At 45.9% G+C, this 25,976-nt stretch overlaps 1 protein-coding gene across 2 annotated transcripts in view; it reads left to right on the plus strand.

The window, feature by feature from the left end:
- The window catches only part of GRM7 (glutamate metabotropic receptor 7), a gene marked incomplete at both ends in the record, with an annotated part of 314,318 nt that overhangs the window by 270,347 nt on the left and 17,995 nt on the right, over positions 1-25,976 (plus strand). Inside the window, 2 exons of one of the 2 annotated variants that reach the window (XM_082487664.1) lie at positions 10,232-10,478; positions 15,921-15,991. In XM_082487664.1, the coding sequence (XP_082343790.1) occupies positions 10,232-10,478; positions 15,921-15,991 (318 nt within the window). Of the gene's footprint in view, positions 1-10,231; positions 10,479-15,920; positions 15,992-25,976 lie in introns of those variants that run through there. The other variant, XM_082487663.1, reaches the window with a different exon arrangement.

Below are 25,976 nucleotides of genomic sequence, written 5' to 3' on the forward strand. Positions count from 1 at the left end.
GAACGTGACGGCGTTTGTAAGCACGTCCGAGGGTTTATCAGCATTATCACACTCTCGCTCTCTCCCCCAGCGTGATACCTGTGCAACGGTGTCTGTCATGTTTTGCCGTATCGTCAGGAGGGAACGAGATCCCATCTGGCACGTTTGTGACGCGGGGAATTTCACGGTTCTGGGCACGTTCTTCTCCCAAACCTCTGTATTTCGTGATGTGACTTTGAGCAACTTTTTAGAACATCCCAGGCTGTCGTCAGGCATCCAGAAATACCAGACCTGACATCAAAGCTTGCTTTAGCGTTTGCTAACCATCGGTGGTCCCTTTGGGCAGGGGAGACCCCCTGGTTGTAGAGCAGCCCTGGTTACTCTGCAGGTCACCTCTGCAGTTGGCAGCGTGTGGCATCCTGTGAGTGGTGGTGGTGCTTCTTGTGGGCATCCTCGTCGCCATGCGCTGGGGCGAGAGGCATCCCTCCTCGCAGCGACACGTGCTGGAGAGGGGACGGAGGTGGAGACAGGAGTGGTGGCATGCACAGGGCCAAGGGTGGCACAGGCATCCACATGATGGATGTGAACACGGACCATTCACAGCTGAACGATTAAGGTAATGGGGGGGGGGGGGGCTACACTTCTGTTTAGAAATGCTGTTCATAGCAAATTGGTATGGGTCCCGAGGTGAGGTGGGGTCAGAGCTACGATGGTGACATCTCCAGGAGCATCCAGCTCCTTGAGTTGACTCTGATTTTGCCCTCAGCAAGTTGGTCTTTTAGATGCTTCTATTTGAGGCATTCTCATTTTGTTGGTATAAACACCGACCATGCAACTTCAGCCGATTGCCCTCCCGGAGCATCCCGGCTGCGCAGATGCTTCAGGAGAGCACCCATCAGAGTCTCCAGCTGAGCTGATGGAGCAATGTGCCGCACAGGGGCTGCTGCCTTTCGGGGGGGTCCTGCCTCGTTAGGACAGTTTCTAAGGGCTCTGCAGGTAAAGGAGGAAGATTTTCTTTGCCCCGCTGCAGGTATGTTTTGAAGCTGGTGCGTGTCGGGAGAGAAGACCGTATCAGTAAAGTAGTTTGTGTCACATCATTGCGTGTTTCACCGCAGGTTGGAAGGGCGTCTGAGTGTGTAAGGTGCGCAGGGGGTGCAGCAGGGAGGCTGTGGGCACGCTCACGTTTTTGTCAGCCATTGTCCCCCGCGGCAGAATTGGGCAGGGACGTCTTCAACCCGCCGCTGCCCAGCCCCAGCCCCAGCCCCAGCCCCACGCCGTGTGTTGCAGCTACTGCGCCCGTGGCTGCAGCCAAACATTGAATTTTAATCCGGAACTAGAGCAGAACTGGGCAACAGTGAATGGTTATTTATAGTCCTCAAAGCCAACATTTAGAGAAGTAATTCTTAGGCTGAGTCCCCTGTGTGTTTGCTTGTTCCAGACAACAGAACACTGTCATTAAATGGAATACTTCCCAGTAAGGGCCACTTTGCTTTTGGTCACCTTTGGAGATGAAATTGTGGAAGCTTAGCTGATGAGTCGATGTTGCATTGTGTATAACATGCGAGGCTTGGCTAGTTTCCTGAAGAGATTAATGACGTTTTCATTTCTACTTCGATGGTGGCGATTCTTCAAATCTGAATCTTTTCTCAGCTCCCGCCTTCTTCTCTTTGTAGGAATAACAATTGTCTCTGGTTAAATGCATGAAAGAAACTCACACAGGCACACAATGGTTTTGTGATGCTCTATTAGTTATTACTTCTGTAGTTTATTTGGAACTCTAAGATTCTGTTTAGTAAGGATAAACACAGAGATCACATTTAAAAAAAAAAAGCACAGAACAGTGTGGTATTTAGTCATTTTATTATTAGCAAAGAAAAAAAAAAATCCTTCAAAGGCATAGGAACCTGCTGGAAGAAAGAGTTGTCTTAACCTGCCCTGGCAAAAAAAAAAAAAAAGAATGTAAAGGCAAAATGTTTCTCCCCACCTGTGTGAGAAGGTCTTTTTCTGGGCATAGCGAATTCTGCGCTGCCCCACTTGTGGTGCGCGGGGGCGGTGGGGCGGTGCCTGGTCGGGGTTCGGGTTCTGCGTCCCCTCTCGTTACAGCCGAGCTGCCACCACAGGGTGAACATCCGTTGCTCCTGTCGCTGGATTTCGGCGCTGTGCGGGTATCAGCTCTTGCTTAGTGAGGGCCAGCAGATAGCTGATGACCTCTTGAAAGAGTGAGATGTGATTGTTATTAGTGGGTGTAAAAGCAAAGTAATTTGGGGAGCTACTTTCCAAACTTTAATCTTCTTTATGTTCATATCTCTGAGGGAACTGTGATGTTACTCTGCGGGTACTTGCTGTTCCCATGGAACTATTTTTGTTTTTCCATTACACTGAAATATAGCCACAAAGTTAACCTGCCTTTTTTTTCTGATCTGCCCAATGTAATATTGTGAGAATTTCCAAAGGACGCTGACTTAATAGACCACCTCTTTCCGCTGATGAAAGCCATCCAGCCTCAGGTCTGCTGCAGCCAGCAAAAGGGTTCCTGCCAGGCACACAAAGCTCCTCGGTGAGCTGTAGAACAGCTTCAAAAGCAGCTTGGAGGGGGGGAAAAAAAAAAAAAAAAAAAAAAAAAAAAAAAGCAATGCCATGGGGCTGCACACACGTCCCGGAGCCATCGTGTCCCCCCTGTGCCGGGGACGCGCAGCCTGGCCTCTGCACCGGGAGCAGCCCAGGCAGGGACGGCCACGAGCGGCGCGTGTTCGGTAACCCGCCCCAGTGCTGTCAGCCTGCGAAACAACCGACCATTAACGGGAAATTTTCTGCGCCTAAAATCCCGTCATTTTCTTCAGTGTCACCTTTCGTATAATTACTGAGCACGGAATTTATAATTAAACGGTACGACTGGTTCTGTGACATTCCCATAGACGTTTCACAAAGGCTATTTGCGTGCCTTGCTATTTCGTACAGTAATAACTGCAATCAGCATAACTACTATGATTTGTTTATCAAACGTCCCTTGGGTAGCATCCGTTGTCGTTTGTAAAACTTAGTGAGCGTCACGATTTACATACCGTTGCCTGTCTCAGGCCGCTGTCGGGTTGTGCTTCTGAAGAAGCACCGCTGATGCTCACCTCTGCGGCGGAACGCGGTTCTCTTCCGCATGCTGTGAAAAGCACACACGTAGGCAAAATGTGGTAAAAAACTTACGCAGAAAGCAGGCGTTATATCTTCAGAAAAGGGATCAAAGGGCATACTTACTGAGCATCGGAATTAACAGGTTGAAAAGTGAGGAGAAAAGAGCGTGTTAAGTAATGATCCGTTCCTAGCCGTGAATAAAGAGAGTCCTGAGGAGCGCACGTGTGATCACGTAGTTGTTGGCTGCGTCACAGCGCCCGGTTTGACATTCCAGCCCTTGCCTGCTTGACATTGCGACCTTCAGTGTTTGTCCTAAGTACCAACAGCACGTGTGTTGGCATGCGCGTGTATCTTTTGCCTATAAAATGTTCAAATGCTATAAAAGTACGATGAACTACCGATGTAGTGTGGATTATACCAATACCATTAGGAGCAGTAGGTCAGCACAGCGGATAAGTGGTGTAGTCACTGTCTCTCGTCTATTAAGTGACCTCCTGCAGCTGGAAATCCCTGTCTTCTGCGTGGTTTGCCAGATGTTTGGCCCTTTTGTCCAAAATGCAGGAGCCTGGTGTCCACAGGGGAGGTGTTGTGATTTATTTTTTTTTTCCCCAAAATAATGTTAGCTTAAAAAAAAAGGGAAAACGCTTTCCCTAAGCGCTTCTAAAACCTCCTAATCTAGCAAAAGAGTTTTGGGGTTTTTTTTTTTTCAGACTGCTCTATTCTCCAAAGGGCACGGCTAAATGACAGCTTGAGCAGATTATGATGCTTAAAAGGATGGGGATGGAGGCAGGGGTCCTGGAAGTCGTCAGTAGATAAGCTTCAGGGCGGTGTGGTATTATCTGCAGTTGAACTGGTACCATCCAAGTGAAGAACGCGAGCGTATGTCTGTATCCGCGGGAGCCGCGGCGGCAACCCGGGATGTGCACGGGCTGCTGGGAAGCCCCGGTGGGGCATGAAAAGAGGATTACTGAGCCAGGTCGGTAAAGAGAGCTGACAGGACTGCTTCACACATAATATTTTATATTTCTGAGACAACAGAAGTGTACAATCCTTGTGGAAAGACATGGTTGCCTGCGTAAAGTTGCCGTTGCCTGAAACTTCCATAAATCAAGCTGTCTAAGGAAATGAGACCGGCGTTTGCTTTTACAGCTGGGTTGGGTTTTATATTTTCAGCTGAGGGTCTGGTGGTGCCCAAAGGAGGGGGTCACACTGGGGGATCCTCCCCCCGCCCCCCGCCAGCCCACACGGGGCTGTGGCCACAGCCCGTCCTCCCCACCAACGCCTCGGTCAGAGGGGCAGAAAAGGTCCCCAAAAGGCTGCAGGCAGCTGCTGCCTCTTCGTTCTCTCTTGAGTTAGCACAGTTTTAGGGGTGCTTTGTGACTGGAGGTTTTTGTACAGTGATATCTGCCCTGGGTCCTGGCCGTAGGTCACTGGGGTGCTCACCGAGCAGCGGGGGTTGCTCTATGAGAAACGCGATGTAGTCCCTCGCGGCGGTTTGGGTAACAAATGGCCAACGCCGCTGTTGGAAGGAGAAGGGTGGCGGTTCTTCCTAAGCAAAGCCGGTTTGCAGGCAAAGTCCCAGAAGCACAGGTTTCACTGGAAAACAGGTATTTTCCTCTTTTTTATTTGCCTTTAAAATGACGTGGTAACTTCGGTGGGTTAGAGGCATTAGACACTAAAACGTCTGAGAACACATTTATATTCAAGTCTTTTTACTTTCCATATTTTCACAAACATATAATGCAGTGGGAGTTAGTTTTAATTTTTATTGAAAAAAATGTTTCTCATTCTTATGTTTGCACAACATAATGTAGAGAATGAGATGAAATCTTCCGATGACCTGGAGGTCTTCTGGGAGATTTATAAACTGTCTACTTCATATGTAAGAACATTTGTTTTAATTCCCGTATAAAAGTGAGATAAATTGGTTTGCGATAACACAAGTCCAAAAATATCTCAAGTTACCACTTTATTTCCATATTACAAAATAACACAACTCACTGCATAATTAGAAAGCTGAATTAGATAAAAGGAGCAGTTGCTTCTGATTAGAGTGTGAAAGCAAAGCATTAGCCTACAAAAAGTATTTCTGACTCCTATAGAGACTTTTCTAAGATCTGCAGCTATAAGTTCCGTTGTTATGGCCCAGCAGCTGGAAATCTATCCGCTGGGTTAGCGAAGACCGAAAGGCCTGATCCTGCAGTGCTTTACTTCTGGGAGTAATCCTAACTCATGCAAAATCGTCCATTGGTATCATTTGTTCTACAAAAATTGCTGGTTATTAGATGTGTGTATTAAAGACCAGTCTAATTTTCTCTCAAGGTTTTGAAGGTAATTTTCATCATTTGCATGCGTAAAGCAAGAGTCTGGAAAACTTGGATATCTAAAATTCAAATGGAAATCCTTTATGTAAAATAAATGATAAAATCTAGGTGCCTTTGCATGTGAATGATATCCTTAGGGTTGAGTTTTCTCCAATGCACTGCTTCAAAGTCTGATGCGTTTGTAATGGCAGTGTGTTAAGTTTGATATTAAGTTAAAATTTGTCAAAACTCAGAGTCTGCATGAGAGAGAGAAGGAGGGAGATGTGAGTGCGGGGGACCCTCCAGAATGACTTTGTCCTTACGTCGTGGCAAAAGTGGCCTCAAGCCCTCCATGGGAGGAGTGGGAGTGCAGAGACCAACACAGCATTGTTTTTCGAAAGCTTTAATTCCCACTGGCGATACTTAGCTCAATCCCAGTTCTCATTCTTGTCAAGTTCGAGCATCTGTCACTAAATCTGCATCTTAATTTCTTAATTTGATCTCAGGTTTGGAAACTACCGGGTCTCACCAGCCAGCTGTAAAAGGCACGCATGAATTATTAGACTCCCGTTGTCGGTGAAATCTTATCCTTTGTATTTTAAGTCACCCATTTGCATTCATCTAAAATGCTTTCAGAGAGTCTATCAGAAGAAGTGAAATAAGAAATGAAATAGTTTCACGTAAACTGCATTTTTATGTTTGACTGGTAAAACCACAAAGCAGAGATAAAATACATAAAACTAAGGCTCTGCATAATAAGCATATCTATTAGTTTCCCTTATCTTTCTAAAGCTCCCATTTGTCATGAGAAGCATTGTGTGTCACTCATCTTGCCTTGTTCTACAAAAGCGCTTTTCTCCCTTTCCTTTTATCTCCCATCGGCATTTGCAAGGTGGGAAACTTCGCTGGTGTGGTGCTGCAAAAGACCCCGTTCGCTAAATGATCGCTTAACCTTCAACCCCTTCATAGCGGAAGGAAATAACAATTAATTCCCGTCTGCACCTAGATAAAAATGTTACTGGGTGCGGCTTTTGCAAGCGCAGCAGCCCAGGATTAAGGGGAAACTGTTGGGTCAAACCATCCCTGGGGTAAGTCACCTCCAAGTCAGGCCAGATCCCCTCTGCTGGAGCCCATGGAAAACCCTGCAGGGAAGCCGCGGGCCATGGCATGTGGCTGTGGAGGTGCGCGAGCACCGGGGCAGAAATCTGCCCTCTGCTCTCCGGAGCCGTCTCCCACGATGGCTGAGGGAACCTGTGCCCACCCGCCTGAAACGCCCGTGCTGGGAGCGGTGGCTCAGAGGACAGCGAATGGCTCCGGGGGTGGATTTTTGCCGGTAGCCGATGGTACCTGCAAGACCACAAGCCCATCAAATGGGGTTACCGGGCTCCTGCGCAGGAGGAGGTCGCCGTGGCGCGGGTTGTGTGTCCTGTTCCAAAGGAGCTTGCAAAGAGGTCCCCTTCTTCTCTTGCCGTGTACGATCTTCACTTGTTCTCATCTTCACTTTCTGAAAAGAAACACCGCTATTGCCTATCCAACTCATCAGCTCTTCCAAAACTCAGAAAATGCCACGTGTAGGTAACAAATACTTCTGCTGAGAGCCCACTGGGAAACTTCTTGCTACATAGTGCTTTTGAAAATAGCTCTTACTCAAAATGCACCTTTCCTTCTGCTTTTCTAGGATGTTTTGTTGCTGTCACACACAATGTGTCTATGAGTGTGGTGATATAAAGTTATTTTTCTGAAGTTCGTCACCCCCCGTCCTATGGGGAGCTATTGTGTTCCATGCTGAAGAATAAGTGGGATTTGGGTGGAGAAAATCTGTAATCAAACATAAATATGCTATTTCTGCCTGTGGAACATAAACAACTATGTGTGTCATGCTGGCAATGCTGTGCCATTAGATCCACACACGCACCCCTTTTTTTTTTGTAATTTTTTGCCCTGCGGTCCAAATTCCTGCTTTCTGTGTAAAGTTCTTATTTTCTCTGGGCAAGTGAATCAAGAGTTAGTTGCAAAACGTTACTGTGCATTTTTCACCATATGGCTACTTGAACAGACTGTCTGCGAGTTCAAGTTGTTTGAGATAACCACTGAACGAAACACCGCTTTGAAGTACCAATACGTCTTCTGTGGTTGTGACAGATCTCCTCACTGACACGGATCTTTTCTAACCTTGTAGGAACGCAGATCTCATCCAGTAATGCTGCTTAGTAGGTATTCAGTGCCTGTCAGCTCTAGCTGTATATCTTATATACAGAAACAGAGGTAATTATTAAACACGTTTTACAGAGCCGCATCCTTTTCCGACTAAACCGGCAGGACTGCAGACATTATTTAAGCAAGCTTCCTTCCCAACAATTAGCAGAGAGACGTGTGGTCTGGATACGGAGCTGGGAACCAGACGGTCCCAAGGTGTGCTGCCACTTGGCAGGAATGCATTCCTCAGCATCTTCCCGGCCTACGGAGCTGTTGGGACCTGCAGCTCCTATAGCAATCGCAGGAGCTTTCTATAAAATAGAAATAATTACCTAACTTGGCAAGGGTAAAAGCCGGTAGTAAGTTACAAACACTTTGGAGATAAGGAGGGAATCTTCCTATTTATCCTTCAGCCCTTAAATGTTATATTTTATACATTTCGCTTCTAGCTATTAAATTTGTTTAATAAATATTTAGGTCTGTGTTGTTTATATCAATGCGATGCACTCGACCCCGATTGAGTTACAGCTGATTTATATGAACATAAGTGAAAGGAGGATCAGCTCCAAGGAAGCCAACGCATTGCGAGCCGTCTTCTCTTTCAAATGTTCTTATAAGATAAATAGACATAGTGCTTATGTACAGAGAAATAAAGGTATAGAGTATATATCTGTAGTGCAACGACATTCCAACTGCAAGGGGTAAGGCGAGGAATAACCAGCCAGGGAGTAACTCTGCAGCGAAGAGCAGCAGGCGACAACGCTACCTGAGCGCGAGAAAGAAACATCGTGTTTCACAGCACTGCTATAAGATAAATGCAGCAAATAATCCTCCAGCACGGAAGCTTCGGTAGAGCACCACACTGGGTTTGGAGCAGCGCGTCTCGGTGAAGCAGCGGGACAACGGCAGAGCCCAGGTTAGGGGGAGACAGAAGGGCCTGAGGTCTTCCCAGTGGCTGAAGTTGGGAGACGTTACCCCGTTATCTGTCGAAGACCAACATGGTACCATGCCGGTCTTTAAAAGTTCTCCAAAGGACAATAACTATTTAAATATATAAAAGAAGGTAACAGAGGGCATGGTAGCTTCCTGCTGTCCGTGCCACCAGGAGAGGACAATTAGCAGCTTCGTTCAGGTGCAGACCGAACGTTTTGGAGACGTGAGGGCTCTGCGGGAGTTTGGTGAGCAGGCGGTGAAACCTCCCTCAGAGGGCGGTTGTCAGGGGTGGGTAGACAGGGTGATCTGTCAGAAGTAGTTCTGGTGTGAACGGCTTCTTCTTGGGAGGGGTTTTGATGAGGAGACCTCTTGGGCTTCCTCCCAGCTTTGAATGGTGTAACTTGGCCCAGCATGTCTTTTCACCAGATTCGATGGGTTATGTCCCAATGTTGTGACTCTGGCAAAATTTCTGACAGCGTCAGTGTCATTTCCTTCGGATAATGAGTGAATAGAAACTGAGAAAGCACTTTAGTTTCTGCTTGTGTGCATCTGTATGGAGACACATCCATGTGCAGCACGTTTATGTTTTCTGTAAGGCATTTTATTGCTTCCAGTGGTGGTCTTAATCACTCTAATAGCAACTGTCATGTAGGTATAACTAGCAAGGCTGGAGACATTCATCTTTTTCTAAATATGGGAATTTGGAAATACCTGGGCAGAGTCAGCATTTTACTCTGCCATTATATTTATTCGTGGAGTTTTTCCATCAGAAAATCAGGCTGATTAGCACTGAATAGGAGAAGAGGAAATAGTGTTTTGAAGAAATCACCCTCAATGCGGAATGATTTTCCCATCCATATGGCTTTACTGTATATTTAATTTTTGAAGAGGATCCGCAGAGACTTTGCTCCCTCTTCAGCTCCCCCACACCTGTATTGTGCTGTCTCTGTGCGTTTTAACTGTGCCTAATCCTCTTAAGTCGCGAGAATTGTTCTAGTTTATCTATTAAGTGTGTCCTTTGAAAAGATATTTTAAAAAAATAGGAAAAAAAGGCTTTTCTACCCCCGTGTATTTGCAGACTGCCTTTTTGAATCCTTGTGGTTTCTTTGAATGCTCGTCTCGGGGCGGTACCCGGGCTCTGACTTGCATATATACTATTTTTTCATAGTAAGCATAGCTGAATGTTATCAGCACACAAACCATTGTGTATTCTCTGCAAAGTTATTTCAATGAATTAGAGAATCAAAGTATAGTAAGATGACAAAAATCCCACCTCCCTCAAATTTTTTTAAAAAGTAAGATTTTTTTTACTGATCTGTGTCGTTATGGTTCCTCTTCTATAACTGACAGTAGACCTAAATTTAAATTTCTACCAGCATTATTTCAGTCCAAATCTGATCTTCACTCTTTAAATAAACACACGGGAGGCATGCCATAAGCATAGAGGAGAAACTGGATTGTTAAGGACACTGAAAGTTTCTCGCGTTGAGCCTCCAAAGAGGCTGTTGATATATCAGGTGGCAGATATGTGTTGGACCTCACGGTGGTTTGCGGAGCAAAGGTCTCACCTTGTGCATCTTTGGTTGCAAACTCATTAAAAACTGCTTTTAAATGGTTACTGACTGTTTAAAATACTGCACCCTTCTTCCCAGACATCTTATTTGTAATAGTGTCTCATGTGTTGTGTCTCCTAGCTCTACATACAAACTACCACACTTACAATATCCATGAACTTAAGTGCTTCAGTGGCCCTGGGGATGCTTTACATGCCGAAGGTGTACATCATCATCTTCCACCCGGAGCTAAACGTCCAGAAACGGAAACGCAGCTTCAAGGCTGTGGTCACAGCAGCGACCATGTCGTCACGCCTCTCGCACAAACCCAGCGACCGGCCCAACGGCGAAGCCAAAACGGAGCTGTGTGAGAACGTAGACCCAAACAGTAAGTACTGCCGATCTTCTGTTCCTTGGCCGGCTGGGGGCTTTGGAGGCATTGGCCAATATTTGAATTTTAGGGTCTCTGTATCATTTGGTCTTCTCAGTCAAAGATTTTTGATTCCCCTGGTTTTTTTTTAAATTCTCTATTTCCTCCTCGCTTTTTTGAGTTGTGCCAGTTGGCGGCAACTCCTCACAAAATGTTTGGTAGCAGTGAGTAGTAACTCCTCCTCCTTTCCCTCCTCTGTGAGTGAGAGATCAGCAGCCTCCCGGAGAACCGGACCCTTCAGCCCGTCTCAAACTCCTGACCCTGGCAGGTAGATTCCAGGACAAACGGAGGGACAAGGACCAAACGCGTTGATAACTCCGCTAACCTGAGTTACAATTTTGTTTCGTGCGAGGTTTCTTTACAAAAATCTCACAATCCTTGAAGGTTCCCATTTAAGGATTTTATCCGGTCCTCTAAGAGCGAATGCAAATCTCGCCACTGATTTAAAAGGAAAATAGATCGAAAAGATGCTTCCAGTTGCCTTAATGTGCATAGCATGGTATATTGTAGCACGAAATTACATACTGAGGCCATCAAATTTGATTTGCATTTGAATCTGGAAGGAGTTGAGGAAGGAGACAGCTGCACAACTTTGTAGCATATTGGAAAGGTTTAGACATGTCTGCAGTTTTTCTGAAAAACAGATCTGAATGTGGAGAAATGCCCTTTCCTTGCCCATGATCCGTTCATCCATTTGCTGCTGAAATCCCTGCCACTTCTCCTCTATTAACTGCCGTCTGAATATCTGCCTCAAAGCAGAAACTCTGCTGTCAAAGCAAAGTGGAAACAGCCAGCAAATTATCGACACAGCACTTTTCCTCCCTTTATTCACCTCTTGAGTATTTTTCCCTGATGCCTTATCATGCAGGTATACAAAATATATTCTAACTGGAAAACCAAAATTTGTCTTCGGAAACTGAACCAGCTGAACTGTCTGAACTATGATTCTGACATAAGGCAGTAAGGAAATGCTTCTCGTAAATTAAGGACCATATTATGCCTCCTCCCGTCATACCGAACAGAGCCCTCACTGCAAGAAATAAATGTATTTCCCGCGTTAGGATATTACCCAGCCAAGAGAGAGAGTTGCAGAGTCCTCTGCCAAGTCAGATTTCTGGCCGGGGTGAAGGAACGCCTTCCACTGCCCCCGGTCTCTACATCTCCTCCTCCCCGTGGTGCTGCTGCTGCTGAGCTCCGACCCTCCGCGCGCTCCTCCAGGCGCTGGGGCAGCGTCGCCCCCGAGACGGCCGGGGCGGAGAACGGCTTTGAGGATGGAGGGAGAGAAAGGAGGAGGAGGAGGAGGAGGAGGGAAGGGGAGTTAGAAAGGCTGCTGGGAGAGGGGCCGGTGAGCGCGTGTTGCTGAACTGCGATTCACTAACTGCTCTTCTGGTCAAATGGGTTGGAATTAGTTTTTCCGCCAGAAAAATTCAAAATCTAAATATTTCCACTCAAAGACCTGAACAACAAGACAAATATAAAAGTTCTGAAGATGAAATGTTCAATGTAGAAACAGAGGTAGAGCCCTGTGGGAACTGCAGCTCTGGGGGGTTTCCTGCTCCGGGTTTCCCCTCCAGGTCTCCCTCTCCTGTGCTGCGTCTTATTGCTGTTTTCAGACTTCTGAGAATATTCCCCCCCTGCCAAAGAACAAACATTTTTCCCTGGGAAGGAGACATGCTTATTAAAAAGAAATATTGCTCAATTAACCCACCGCATTCCTGGTAAAATACATTTTTTTCATCCAGGACTTATATATACTAGAATAAGTTTTTAAGAGGCAGGCGGAGGAAGGGGAGAACCCCCCGGCTTGCCAAGATCTACCCGTTTCTGCCTTAAGCAGCCCGTCTTCGGTCCCGGGTTTGTTAACGCTGATTTAAAGCTGGGCTAAAGTCCGCTGGGAGCAAAACCCTCACGACTTCCAAATGAGTGTGCGTGAAGGAAGAATGCTTTCTGTCAACTCGTTTGCTTACACATAGGATTCCAAAGCATTTGAATTTGTTCGTTCAACCTAGGCAGTCCGGAAACGTGCTATAGTATTAATTTATATGTCTTTCTCCAAGTACTGGGCTTTTACATTTTTTATGATATGGAAAATAAATTTTCTTTTAAATCTTTTAATTATTTCTATATATGGTACCATCTGTTCATATTATCAGCTGCACTTACCACTACTATTTAATTCCCTAGATATGTGCGTTAATAAAAACTATTAGAAAATCAAATGGAATAAACTACTGCTGTACTTAAAGTATATGGATACATTTAGAAGTATTTGGGTACATTAGTTTGGGAGTAGGCGACTACTCCAGCTAATGGGAGCTTTCCTATAGTGTTCAATAGGTTGTCAATTAAGCCCCTAATTAGGCAACATTCAGCACATATGTCTATACAAGTAATTCACTGAATACCTGAATTGAGTGTCTTTAAAAAATCGGAATATTTTGTTTAAAAAACCGTTGGCGGTTCCATTTTTAGGTTGGAAAATTGAAAACAATAGTAATGAGCTCAAAACCAGCAGTGTTATCCAAGCAAAACTCTCCAAGTTTTCACTGAAATTTTGAAAATGGTCTCTGTAAATAAATAAGGCTTTGACGCTTCCATGGCCATTTAACTGAGGAGCACAGGGATGGGAAGTCCTGGTTGGTGGTTCTGCACCGGCCTCCTCTGAAACTCAGTAAATTAGGTTGAAAGGAAATTAGTTGAAGGGGATTAAAAGGCTGAGTCTGAGACTGGTCAGCACTGGGCAAAGCTGGCTGAGATGCAGGTCTGGCTTAGCTACCAAGTGTCGTCTTGTAAGTGCAAAAGTACAGTTGGGGGTTCCAGTTTGATTTTCTATTGTGTTTCCCGGTGCTGCTGCTGTTGATGGTTTGCTCAGGTACTGGAGACTGGAGTTGCCGTTTCTATTGAAAATACACAAATATTTCGCGTTTCCTAAGAACCGATTAACACCGAGCCACCAGCGTGGGATTCACGTACCTCCAAACATTGGGGAGTTCGGTGACTGTGCCCAAACTTACGGCCTGCGCTACCTATGTGCCAGAGTCAAAACCGAAACAGAAAAATAGCCTTGAAAAAAACCTCCAGGATTTAGTAAACTTTAAAAGAGTGCCTAATGAACTGGAGCTGGGCATGTAAAACTGGACGGCTTATAAATTACCTCAGTGGCTTCCTGAGAGCAGGTGGTCCTCAGCGGTGGCGCTGAGTGTCCTGCAGAAAGGCTGCAGACACCTCTCGGGTCATCTGCAGGAATCTGAGCTCGGAAAAAAATGGGCAGAGCGCTTAGGAGGGCCGGGCTCGGCGCTGAGGTTCAAGTGTGAGGATAAAAGAAGAAACTGCGCTAACGGGGGAGGGACATCGCTTAAAGTGCAGTCACCTTATATCCCACCCATCAGGAGGAATAGGGACTCACTGCGCCGCAGCTTTTTATTTAGGATCCATGGGAAACAAGAAATTTCACAAATGGAGCTCCCCAGCCATGTCCTGGCAGGGCTTTTGTGCTGAATGGGCTATATTAAGGCCAAGCTTTTCAACCTAAAACTGCGTTACTTATGAAAACTCCCTGAATCATTCCAGTTTGCCATCTGGCATGTGCATGCTTTTACTCATTCAACAGCTTTTTCCTGCTAATACCCGTTTGCGGCAGATTCAGATGAGCAGAATTCGGTGCACAGCAGCTTCCATCCGTGTAACGAGTTCATTCTGCTCTCGTGTGTCTTTGGTCGAATTTCACACTATTTGAGAAGGCGCTTCTCATCAAGTCTGAAGTTGAACAGGTAGTGAGTCCTTCTGCTCGGTTTTCTGCTTGTGCTTCTGCTGCAAGGGCAGAGTGTCAGACTACGGGAAAAACATTTGAACCTCCAACCCGTACTTAACTTATATTGAGGTTTACATGTAATTACGCCTTTTCCCTGGCAACTTGTTTTAATTCATGGCTTTACCCAACAGAGCGACAGGGGAACCAGCGTCTGGGTTGTGTGGCGATGAGGAGGTTGTGTTCCGCAGGCTGGATGGGCAGGCCATGCTGGAAGGGCGTTTGCTTTCCCGCGTGGTCCTCTGGAAGCAGCCAGGAGAAGGAACCCGCGCTGCCCACTGCCTCCTGGGACCGGCTTTTCTTGGAAGATGCTTTCTGGCAGGAATTGGGATAGGGCCTTTCGGGACTTGGCAGCACAGGGAGCGTTGGTCTTCCAATGTCCCTGTTTCCAATCTCACGGGAAAAATCCCACAGTCTATGACAATGGCGGTGGTCAAGTTTACCCCCACCCACCCACCCCCCCCCCCCTTTTTTTATACAGCTCTGAGGTCACGATGAGTATTGCGGAGTAGCCCGGCAGTATACAGGGTCGAACGGGAGGCATGCAGCGTCTCTGCGGCAAATACCGAGTGCATCAAAGTGGCAAACGACTATTGGAAAGAGAGAGAGCAGCTCCTGGAAGGAGACCGCTTTCCCCGGAGAGTTTAGTTGAGATTTGTTGAGAAGTGGCAAAGGAAAGGTGTCCCCATGGACTAGCCAGAAAGCTTTAGGGTCTAAAAACTTATGATTTTGAGTCTGATTTTCAGTAGGGTTTTAAGTTTGTGGACTTTGTGGAAGTTTGCAGGTGCTTTGAGGGCTCAGTACCTGTGCAGACATATTCAAGATGATTTTTATTTACCATTCAGTACAACTTTCTCGGCAGCTGATTCAGTTTTCAGTAGTGAAGTGCAATCACTGCCCCTTGTCCCCGAACAGACCAGGCATCGTTTGCATGTTTCCATTTTAAAACAGTGCTTGCCTCTATCGCAACAGCAGTGAGAGCAGCCTATGTCCGTCCTGGCTTTTCTCCGTGCGTTGGGAATGGACGTTGACTTTGTGGGTTCCCCTCAGCAGATAGTGTGTGTGGAACACAGCCATCTCCTGTCTCGGACAGATGTGCGGACACCGCTGTGCAAATGCTCCGTGCTGTGCCCTGGTGTGTTTGTGTGTTCACCCATGTTCATCCCTGACATCACGGGCATGCCATCGCACGTCCCATCTTTCTGAAGCAAAACCCTACAACCGATTACACGGAGGAACCCGAGAGTGACAGCGTGGGTGAGGAAGGACTGGGGAGCCTTAACTTAAAGCCAAAATGTTCTAGAGTTTGTTCAGGGAAAAGGAAAAAAAAAAAATAATAAATCAACCAGACCTGCTCTTTTCTGAGCGGCTGCTCCCATGTTCAGAGGTACCTGAACTTCTGCGGACTGGTGCATTTATTTCTAGCCCAGAGTTAATTTCATGAAGTGGCGCCTCTCGGCTTTCCACTATCGCTGCTCTAATCTGAGCTCTTCGGTTGGATTAATGTCGTGGCCCCCATGACAGGGCAAAATATGAAGAGTTTGTTGTGCACAGACGCATTATACATACCAATGTATTTACTTTTCCTGTAGACTGCATACCACCAGTAAGAAAGAGTGTTCAAAAATCTGTTACTTGGTACACTCTTCCACCTACTGTATAGCTTTTGCCTGCTTTCCAAAAAGGTAAGGAAAAATCTAGCTTCTTGTTACTTTATTCTCAAGTTATGATGATGATTATGATTATATACGTGAATAAATGAGGAATGTGCTTTAGTGCGGCTGTGTTAAAACAAATATCTAACTTAAAAATTGTTCACACACCCGTTACCAAACGCTCCCCTGCGAAGGGCTCGCTTTGAAAGGGGACCACCAGGACTCGGGGGATTGTAATCCCCGCGCTGTGCCCCGGCAAAAGGAGGGACTGGTGGTCTCCTACTTCCCACCAGCGGAGGTGGATCCCAATAAGGCCTTTGAAGATGGAGATATTGGATAACGATTTAAAAAAGGAACAAACAAATCATCTGGCAATCAGATCTCACAACTAACAAAATACTTTCTGAGTCATTTCTAGCGGCTTTACCAGCAGGGTTGCTTGGCAGCATAAAAATAAAGTTTGCTAACGTGTGAGCAATCTTCTTTACTCTAAAATTATAAATGGCTCAAAAAAAGTTTGCAAAATTTTTTTTATTTATTTTTTTTTTTTGCCTGTGGGTGATCCCCGTGACCACTCCCGAATAACCGCGAGTGAACAATTTTTGAGGGCTGGCTTTTTCTGAGTGTTGTGACTGCCTGCGTGGTGATCTTGTGAGCTAATTTCGTGTCTGTGACTTCATCAGCCAGGAATTACTGCTTTCCCAGTGAAATTAGGGGAATGAGAAAGCACTTGATATTGGAGAAAATTAACTAACAGCCGTTAATTATTATTTCTCATATCTTCAATTCCCTGTGTGTGCACCGACAGCTTTGCCCACTCCTTTAAGGTGTTGCCCAGGTATGAAAGGTACTGGCCTGGTTTCTGCCGCACTGTGTGGTTGGTGCTAGAAGAAATTGCTGTATACTGCCTTCAAAATGTTTAGCTGATCTCTAATAGGTGAGAACTTATATCAGCAAAGGTAGGAAAGCTGCTTGAATTGAGTCTCTGAGTCATAGGGGAAAAAAAAAAAAAATCCTAATATCCTTAGCTGGTGTAAATTGCCGCAGCTCCAGTTGCAATTCAACTCGAGTTCTTGTGAAGTGTTCAAATTGCTTTTTATTGTATTTGAATCGTGCCCATTATTCTAACTCGCCCGGCTCGGGCAGAAAGCCTTATTTAAGGTGTGAAGCTCTTTACGAACAGCAGAATGACCCGCCTCAGCGGAGGGCCGGAGTCAGAAAGGTTGGTGGTGGCTGGTGTTAAAGGAAATATGACAAAGTAGTCGGAGACAAGAAGGGGCCACTCAAAGTATTATTGCAAATCAAATGTGAAAGAGTAAAGGGCGACTATGTGAAGATGAAATTGATAAAGGCAAGAGATGGAAACAATAGCAGACAGATGGAACACACCCTAAATCTCAGGAGAAATCACTTTTTTCAATATAAAATTTAAAATCCATTTAAAATTTAAAGAATTACAAGTTCGCAAAGGTTTCTAAAAAATATTTTTTCCCTGTAACGTTATTGTATAATGTAAGGAATTGCTCTCTGCAAAGGCACACAAATAATTTTGTCATCCAAGTCCTATAAAAAGTAAATGGCCATTCAGATTCTCTAAGCAGATTTTTAAATTTGGGCCACCCCAGGCTATGAAAAATGCTGCAGTCGAGGATGGTTTGGGCTTGTGGTGGTCTTGCCCACACCAGTGCTCTTCTGCCTCAGGTACAGCTTTCCGTCTCTCACCGTGGGTGTTTCTCTTCCAGCTGGGCTGGTTGCTGCAGCTCTGGTTGTTGTAGTTTGATTTGTTCTTCCAGGACTACAAAACAAAACCCAGCAAGAAACAATACACTGTATTAAAAGCAAAGCGGTGATAGCAGGAAAACATCGACTTAGTTGTAAATTGACACTTGTTTTGGTGGTATCGTATTTGTGTGTAGGTATGAACACGGTGCTTAAGCCATTACTTGACTGTATCAGTTTCTGCTATGTGATGCACAGAGAGATGCATTTATAATGCTTTTAAATTGTTTCCTGTGAAAATAGGACTTCTTTACTGTTGAGACTGATGAAAACACAAAGCCTGAAAAACTCTACGTGGTGTCTGGGTCAGGGGAAAAAAAAAATTGTCCATCACCTGAACAAGGCAAATAAACACCAAATGCTTTCGTAGAGACACATTGGGCACTGTAGAAATATCCGCAGCGCTTCTCTCCTGACCCATCGCCAAGCAGTACGCTTACGGGTCAGGAGGAAAAGGCAGTCCCGTGGCTCAGTGCTTGTGATACCTGAAGGACCTGGAGCCGTCCCTGGGGCTTTCAGAGCCTCCCGGGGCAAGGCTGGCGTGCTCCGGGGGATGGCGATGGTGAGACCCTCGTGCGTCGCAGATGGGATCGTGTGAGTCCCAGAAAGACAGCGCCTCTCCTCGCCTGCCTCCTGCACCCGATGAGCGAGGACCATAAGGTTTTGAGGGTAGCCTGAGTCTGACGCTTCGTGCCAAGGTCAGTAAATTCTTCTTCTAGGCTGGTGCAAAGCCTCTGTGGCTTTCTTTGGCCCGTCCCCTTGGCACACTGGAGTTACTGAGCATTTGGCCATGTGTGTAATACGTGGTGTTTAACAGGGATTCACTCCCGTGTGAGAAGGACAAAGAAAACCGTGCCGTGGGTTACTTTTTTGCTCTGGGAAGGGACTGAGTGATGGCCATGAGCTTCCTGTGCTCTGAAGTCTGTTGTTAATATTTATAAGCAGTCAAGGAGAGGATAAACGGAGAGTGTCCTGCTGCTTTTTGGTTGGATTGTTATTACTGGGCATTGTTATTTTGGTTGCTTTTTGCAACAAAATGGTACTGGTAGTCTTTCAGCACTTAGAGCTGTTTTAGTGGGGATGATGGTGAAACACTGCAATTCACCAGGAACCTTTTATCATTTGTCTGTCTTTTCTGCTGAACTTTGACTCGATCTGGGCCAGATGCTGAGCATGTCCAAACCACAGTGGTCCCATTGCTTTGAAGAAGAACCGTCAATTGGTATTAGCGGAGGCTCTGGCCTCAGGTTTTCAAACAGCAGCTAACCTTTCCACCTTGGCTATGTGCCCCAGTGCTCGCTGCGAGGGGTTAAGGACACAAAGAGGAGCAGGTACCTGCTCAGCGGAAATGTTTTCTGAACTTCGTGCTGCAGCTGGCACATCCTTGAACTTTGCGTTCCTCTTGAATTCACGTTGGGTTTCCCCGAAGCTGGTCCTGCGCGCTGCCCTGGGCAATGAGTAGATCTCCAGTACTAACTGCATTAATTTGAAAATGCCAATCGCTGTACCTCTCTGCAGGGGCAGAGCTGGGAGGGGTGGCTTTTAGGCAGAGTGGGCCATTAGCACCACTAAAGCTGTTAAACAATTATAGTCCTGTTAGGAGCGAGGGTAGCTCAGCCGCCCTCGAGGCAGGGGCTCTCCTCCCAGGGCTCGGGCACAGCGTGCTGCTTCCGAGAGGTTCTCAGATGCTTTGCAAGTCTTTTTTTTTTTTCCGCTTGATCTGTATGCAGAGGAATTTCCATGGCAATTGCAAAGTGTTGAGATGGTTTGGAAGGTATGTGCAGCACCATGTTGTGTGGAGTCATTACGTTTCTTGGTCATATCTCTCCTAGAATATATACGCGATTATTTAAATTATGCTGTAATGTTGTGATGTGAGTCATGACATGGTTTCAAAACGATCTTGGGCTTATGGTGAAAGAGGTAAATAGTTCCAGTTACCCTCTAGTGCCAAGGATTTTCTGTGCCTCTCCTCCTCCTGCGCAGTCCCAGGGACCCCGGGGCCGCCTACGCCATCCAGCAGCAGCGTCTCGGGGACTGGGCAACTCTTTGAGGGCTTTGGGTCCGAGTGGTGTGATGTTCTGTAGCTTGCTGTGCCTTAGAGTATGTGGCATAGAATAATTATTTTCTGGATAGAAGTGTCATTTTTGTTTTAAATCTGGCTAGTTTCATCCTGAGAAAGTGCCCTGTGTTTAACCTCACTTGAAGGATTTTCTATTCAGTGGAGACTGCTAAGAAATGAGAATTTGCAGTCAAAAATGATAAGCAAAAGACTTGGGCAGGTCTTCACTGCATCTATTTTTATTCTAGAATATCTTACTGAAAAACTAAACATTTATCATAAATTTCTTCTAACGATGATACGCTTATTTTAAAAGTATTGCACAGAGGTGCATCCATATAAGCCCATGCCACACCCCAAATTAGTCCCTAATACATATTTTCCTGTTTCCCATGTTGTAAATGATTTCGTTGACATGGTAGAGTCCACTTTATTTGGCAAGAGGCGGTGCGGGAGCGATGGCACGGCCTCCGGCGCGGCACGGCATCGCTGCCCATGGAGCGCGGCCACCGCGGTGGCACCCGCTGTGCCACGGTCTGTAAAACTCCATCTGCAGAACAGGTTACAAGCGATAGCGGAGGCACTCAAGCGTAAAATGGATGAAGAAATTCGCTTCCCTTTTTAGCAAGTTTTGGAGTTAGAATTGGTTTTCCCTCACCCTGCCGGGGGAAGGCTCAGCTCGTGGGGAGCACAGGCTCCCCCGGTTGCCTCTAAGTTAGAAAACATGAATGCTCTGAACTACCAAAATGGGATGCTGGGGTGAGACAGCGACTGGTCCTGTTCTTCTGCAGGAGCTCAGATTTGCAATTTGTTTTCAGCTGCTTTTTACCGCAGGACCTGAGCATTTTTGCTGTTGTTTTCAACTGATACTTAAACTTCTTTTTGCAGTTGTTTTGGAGGTGGCGCGAAGGACCATGCCCTGCCCGTGGCAGGGAGTTGGACTAGATGGCCTTTAAAGGTCCCTTCCAACCCGAACGGCTCTATGCCCAGGCAATAAGTGGGAAATCGAGGGAACATCTATTTTATGGCCACAAGGTCGCTGCAGCATCGGGGCTGGTGCCTTTCCCTGTGTCATACACTGGGTCTTGTCTCCCGCCCGGGCCCAGCCCCCGGTGCGGCAGTCTGTGGGTCCCTCACCCCATCGTCCAAAGGGGAGGACCAGGACAGGACTGGCTGCGCTCCTCTCGGGAGACGTGCGGGAATACGGCTCGACAGTGATGGGACAGCACTTAGTAAAGCCGTAGCAAAAATGCGTTTGCCACAGACCGTATTGTGCTCCCCCTCGGAAACATTAGTCCTTGTTTTTATGTAACTTTGCATAGTGTAGTTTGATAAAGCAGAGGAAACACAATTTGCTGTTGTGCCACACTATGAACCACAGGTGCATTTCTTATCTTCCATTTCCTACAGTTCAGAGGTGATTTTTTTTCCTCCCTCTTGTTGTAATCACCACCTACTTTTTCTCCGGAGCTGCTCTCCCGGCGGTCACTACCTGTTAGGGACACAGCTCTAAGGCGCCCACGCTGATAGGGGGATGCCCACGGGTGCCTCCTACGCCCCATTGGCGTCCTTGCACTCCGGTACTTTTGCAAATTTAAACTGGAAACTGGAATGTGAGTATTTATTCCAGAAATTACTTATTCGTTAGCACATATTTGCCAAGCTGTAGCCCAGCTACAGTTGATGAGGTTGAACAGTTGAACAACCTTTAATTCTGTACGCACCGAGGGGTATCCCTGATGAGGCCCATTTTCCACGGGTACAATTTTACAGGTTTGATATTGTCTTATTTACTTTTTAAACTAGAAGATTTATACAGATGCAGCTTCTAAAAAGAGGAAGACACGCAGGACTGAAGTGCCTTAACACCAATATGCTGGAAAGAAAATCGTTTGGTGTGCTCTGGAGAGCGGCAAGTGAAACTTAGATGTGCTGTTTGATGTTGTTGACACTTTTGTTGGTTTTGGTGAGTTCCCTTTCCCGTGGTCCTCAGACCCTTCAGCACCGGCGTGGCTGGGGGCTCCGGGGCAGAGCAGAGCCCTCCCCGCTCCCCACGGGGCAGCGGAGCAGCACCCCATCCCCTCAGCAACCAGCGTGGGGCCAGGTTTCTCCTGTAAAAAAAAAAAAACAAAACCAAATAAGAGAACTTTTGTTCCGAGAACGTAATTCCTCCTCCCTCCTCCATTTGCGTTTGCACATTAAATTTCCATTTTAATTTTTACCAGTTTCCCAAGGTCTCAATATCCATTTGAACCAAAGTTTTCCTTCAGGTTTCATATATCCATGACAGCATCCTGTTGCCCAGCAGCCAAAATAACGCCAGAAATTATTCTCTCCCTAACCATCTTGTGGGGTTTGCGATCATCCTTCTTGGCAACGCAAGGTTGTACTCTTATCACGGCATTTCGAACCGTGAAGGGTATCCCTCACAATGGGTATATATTTTTTAAACCATGACAGCACTTTGTGTGGCTGAGAGCAGTATGTGTTGTTTAAATGCTTCATTTAAAACCTCTCAGAAATAAGTTCTTTGCAACTATTGCTTGAATGAGACCTGAAGGTAGGTCAGGGGAAGCAAGGTGTTCATCCTTTAGACTTTGTTAGGCGTAGCTGGACTCCAGCTACTTATGAGATTGGTTTTTTAATTAGTATTATTATACAGCCAGGAAATTTCCCTGGAAAAACTCAAAATGTGCTAGTAACAGGCCAGTAGATGCCCTGAGGCGCTGGGGAGTTTGCAGCCTCCAGGGCAGCACGGTTCCTCCAGGCGCCTGTGCCAGATCCCCTCTTGTCTGAACACTTGGGGATTGGATACTTTTTTTGTACATCTCAAAATAACTGGAGTTGGGGATGCACTTCAACACCTGCACATAATTGCATGCGCCCATATTAATTATGTTGCACACCTTTTATGACTTAGGTGATACAATACTTGTAAATATGCAGGAAAGTGTCAGACTGTTTTAAAAACTGAAATTCTTTATGCACTTAAGCTATCATCTTATAGTTTGAGGTCTGAACAATGCTGGTTAAAACACCCTATTCATGGCTATAAGTGCTTTGGATATTAAAAGCTAGGTAGCTAGATATACGCCTTTGACACACAAATGAGTATTAATTAGTATAGTAGTATTAGTATTCCTCTTTTGTGCCATTGTTTCTCTTTGTCATTTTATGTGATCTTGTTTCCTAGGAATTTTGGAAGAAGAGCGAGCTGTAAATTTTGCATATATTGTTATACCTCACGGACCAGTCCCTCTCTTGCTTTTTAGCCTAATAAACTCTTAGTAGCGCTGAGTTATCCCTTTGACTAATTTATCAGTCCTTACATCCTCTCAGGGAGAATTTTTCAAATTCATAAATTGTAATATCAGGGAAAAGATAAAGACTTTCGGCTCCCTTTCTCCCGAGTCGGGTAAATGTCACCCTGACAGGACTCACCTGATGCTGTTCTCAGGCTGTAGCTTGCTGTAGTCTCTTACGTGCACTCACATCCTCATCTGTGTTAATGAGGTGACTCAGATAAAGAGTTGTAGGACTATGAAATCAGACTTGACATTCTCCGCGTAATTTCACTGAAGTCCCTGGAATTTCCCCAGGCTAGGACATTGCAATATTTGGAGTCATATTTCTATCCAAGCAACAGCAAACGTTACAATTTTCCAGCTTTCAGGATGTCTACTCACTCTTTTAATTGTTATTGCTACTATAATTATAACGAAACTGTGCCCAAGAGCAACCATGGTCCGTAACCTCAGGTGCAAAACCTGACTCAATATAATCAGGGAACTTCCACGCCGAGAAAGATTTACAGACTCCGACACACGTTGCTGTCTGGCCACTGAGGATAACAGTGTGGATAGTTTGACTACAGATAGCTGGGAAGGAGATTTTAGGAGAGTACCTAAAGAGGGCCTACAGGAGAGCTGGAGAGGGACATTTTACAAGGGCATGGAGTGATGGCATGAGGGGGAATGGCTTCAAACTGGAAGAGGAGAGATTTAGGTGAGATATGAGGAAGAAGTTCTTTGCTGTGAGGGTGGTGAGCCCCTGGGGCAGATTGCCCAGAGAAGCTGTGGCTGCCCCATCCCTGGAGGTGTTCAAGGCCAGGTTGGACGGGGCTTGGAGCAACCTGGGCTGGGGGGAGGTGTCCCTGCCCAGGGCAGGGGGGTGGAACTAGGTGATCTTTAAGGTCCCTTCCAACCCAAACCATTCTATGGTTCTATGATTCTAACAACTAATGACCATTAAGTCCATTAAGACTGAAGTCCATTAAGACCATTAAGACTGAAGGAAGCATATGCTAAACTTTGCACTGTGTTTTGGCCTCTGAGGTAGTATGGAAGCTGAATTTGAGGTTTTACAATTTAGAGTCTACAGATTTTCTTGATCTTGTTCACAGTTGGTGATTTTTGATGGCTAGAAAATTGTTTTGCAGCCGTTTTAGTTTGCCTGTGGTTATTACAATCAGTTAACTGAATTTATTAAATTATTATTATTAACTGTTAGACAAGAAGCTGTCGCCCGCCGACACCACAGATCGATTTCCCCGGCAGTACACGCGGTATAAGCCCACGTGCTCGCCGTCTCGCTGTGCTGCCTCCACGGCAAAGCCCCGCTGCAGTTAAATATTGAGCCTCGGTATGTGGACAGGACAGAAGAGAAAGGCCTTCCTTCAGTGCATGCTTGAGATGCAATGTTCGGGGAAAGAAAATATTTCTAATGGACTGTGAGGTGCAATGGTTGTGTTTAAATTTGACGCTCGGTAGCCATTCCCTGGTGTAATCCCGTTACCTTCAGCTCAGCGCTGGTGGTGAGGGACTTCTGTGCTGACGCGCGTCATCCTGCTCAGCCCCGACCAGCAGCAGCCAGTAACACGTGCCTCGAGATACGCTTTTTATTTTCCTGTTCAGCAAAGCGAGGTAAAATTTTTCCTTTTTTTCATTAAAAAAAAAAAAAGAACAACACTTCTTTAAAAATTCTGTGCTGAATTAAAACGTCTATGAAGAAGCTCTGCTTCGGTTCCCGTGCAGTGGTTCTACAGCCATCAGCACGATCAGCTGTCACATACTGCTGGGAGCGAAGGACAGCGAAATGAATTATTTTAAGGACATCTAACATCTGGTTTAGAAGTGAGTAGCTTACATTTGCGATGAAATCTGTATAGGCGATAAGGTTAGGTGCAAAACCTGCATTAAATGAGTGACTTCAATTTTTTTTCCCCTCAGGTATAAGGGAGGTCTATTCATAGCTGCCACTGAAGTAACAGGGTTGAACATATGTGGCAGAGAAGTTGTCAGCAAAACCCCCACTGGCAGATCTGATGGGGGAGGGCTCCCTTTCGCCTTTTCCCTGCAGAAAAAGGGAACCATGGCTCGCTGGGAACCAGCGGAGCCCGTTCCTCTTGGATTTGCCTGTTGGGATTGCGGTTCTGTGTTAGACCTGGTGACTTTGCTGCTGCGTTTTCACTCAGAACAAAAGATATTTTATTTTCTTTTTTTCTTTTGTTTATTTTTCTGAGATTAATGATCTTTGCAATTGTGGGAGCCCAGTCTTTAGTGGAAGAGCTCTCAGGCCAGCAGGTACAAAGGGTTTCCACCAGCAGGCAGAACCAGTGGCAATGGGATAGCTGAAAGAGTATTTGTTCACAAACCTATTGAAAATTTGGTAAGCAAGTTCAAAAAGCTAATCATAGTAATAATGGAGTAAAAAGGCCAGGAAAGCTGAAAATAAGCAATATTATAGCTAAATTAAGCTCTCAAAATAAAGGTGTGAATCCATGCAGTTTTCTGCGTGCATGAAGAAAACCGTTCAAAGACTGTATAGATAAGAATAGAAAAAACCCCTCCGTTGGTTCAAAACCGTGGTGTGCTGAGGGGTGCCGCAGCCCGCGGGGTTAGAAAAGAGCGGTGGCTGTCGCAAAATCAAACGTACCCCAGCAACTGCCCGTCGGTAACCGCCACATTTACAGGAGAGCTGTCATGGCTCTGGTCGAGGTATTTCGTTTGCAGTACACGGGCGCGGGTGTCGTGACGTTACACGAGCCTGTTCCTGCCTGCGGTTGGGTATCTTTGGTGGTTTTACCCAAGCCTTGGTATATTCTGTCACCTTGTGGAAAACAAACCCATAGAAAATTTCGGTGTAGCGCTCGG

Source organism: Vanellus vanellus (assembly GCF_965231255.1).
Source record: "Vanellus vanellus genome assembly, chromosome: 9".
Taxonomy (NCBI): Eukaryota; Metazoa; Chordata; class Aves; order Charadriiformes; family Charadriidae; genus Vanellus; species Vanellus vanellus.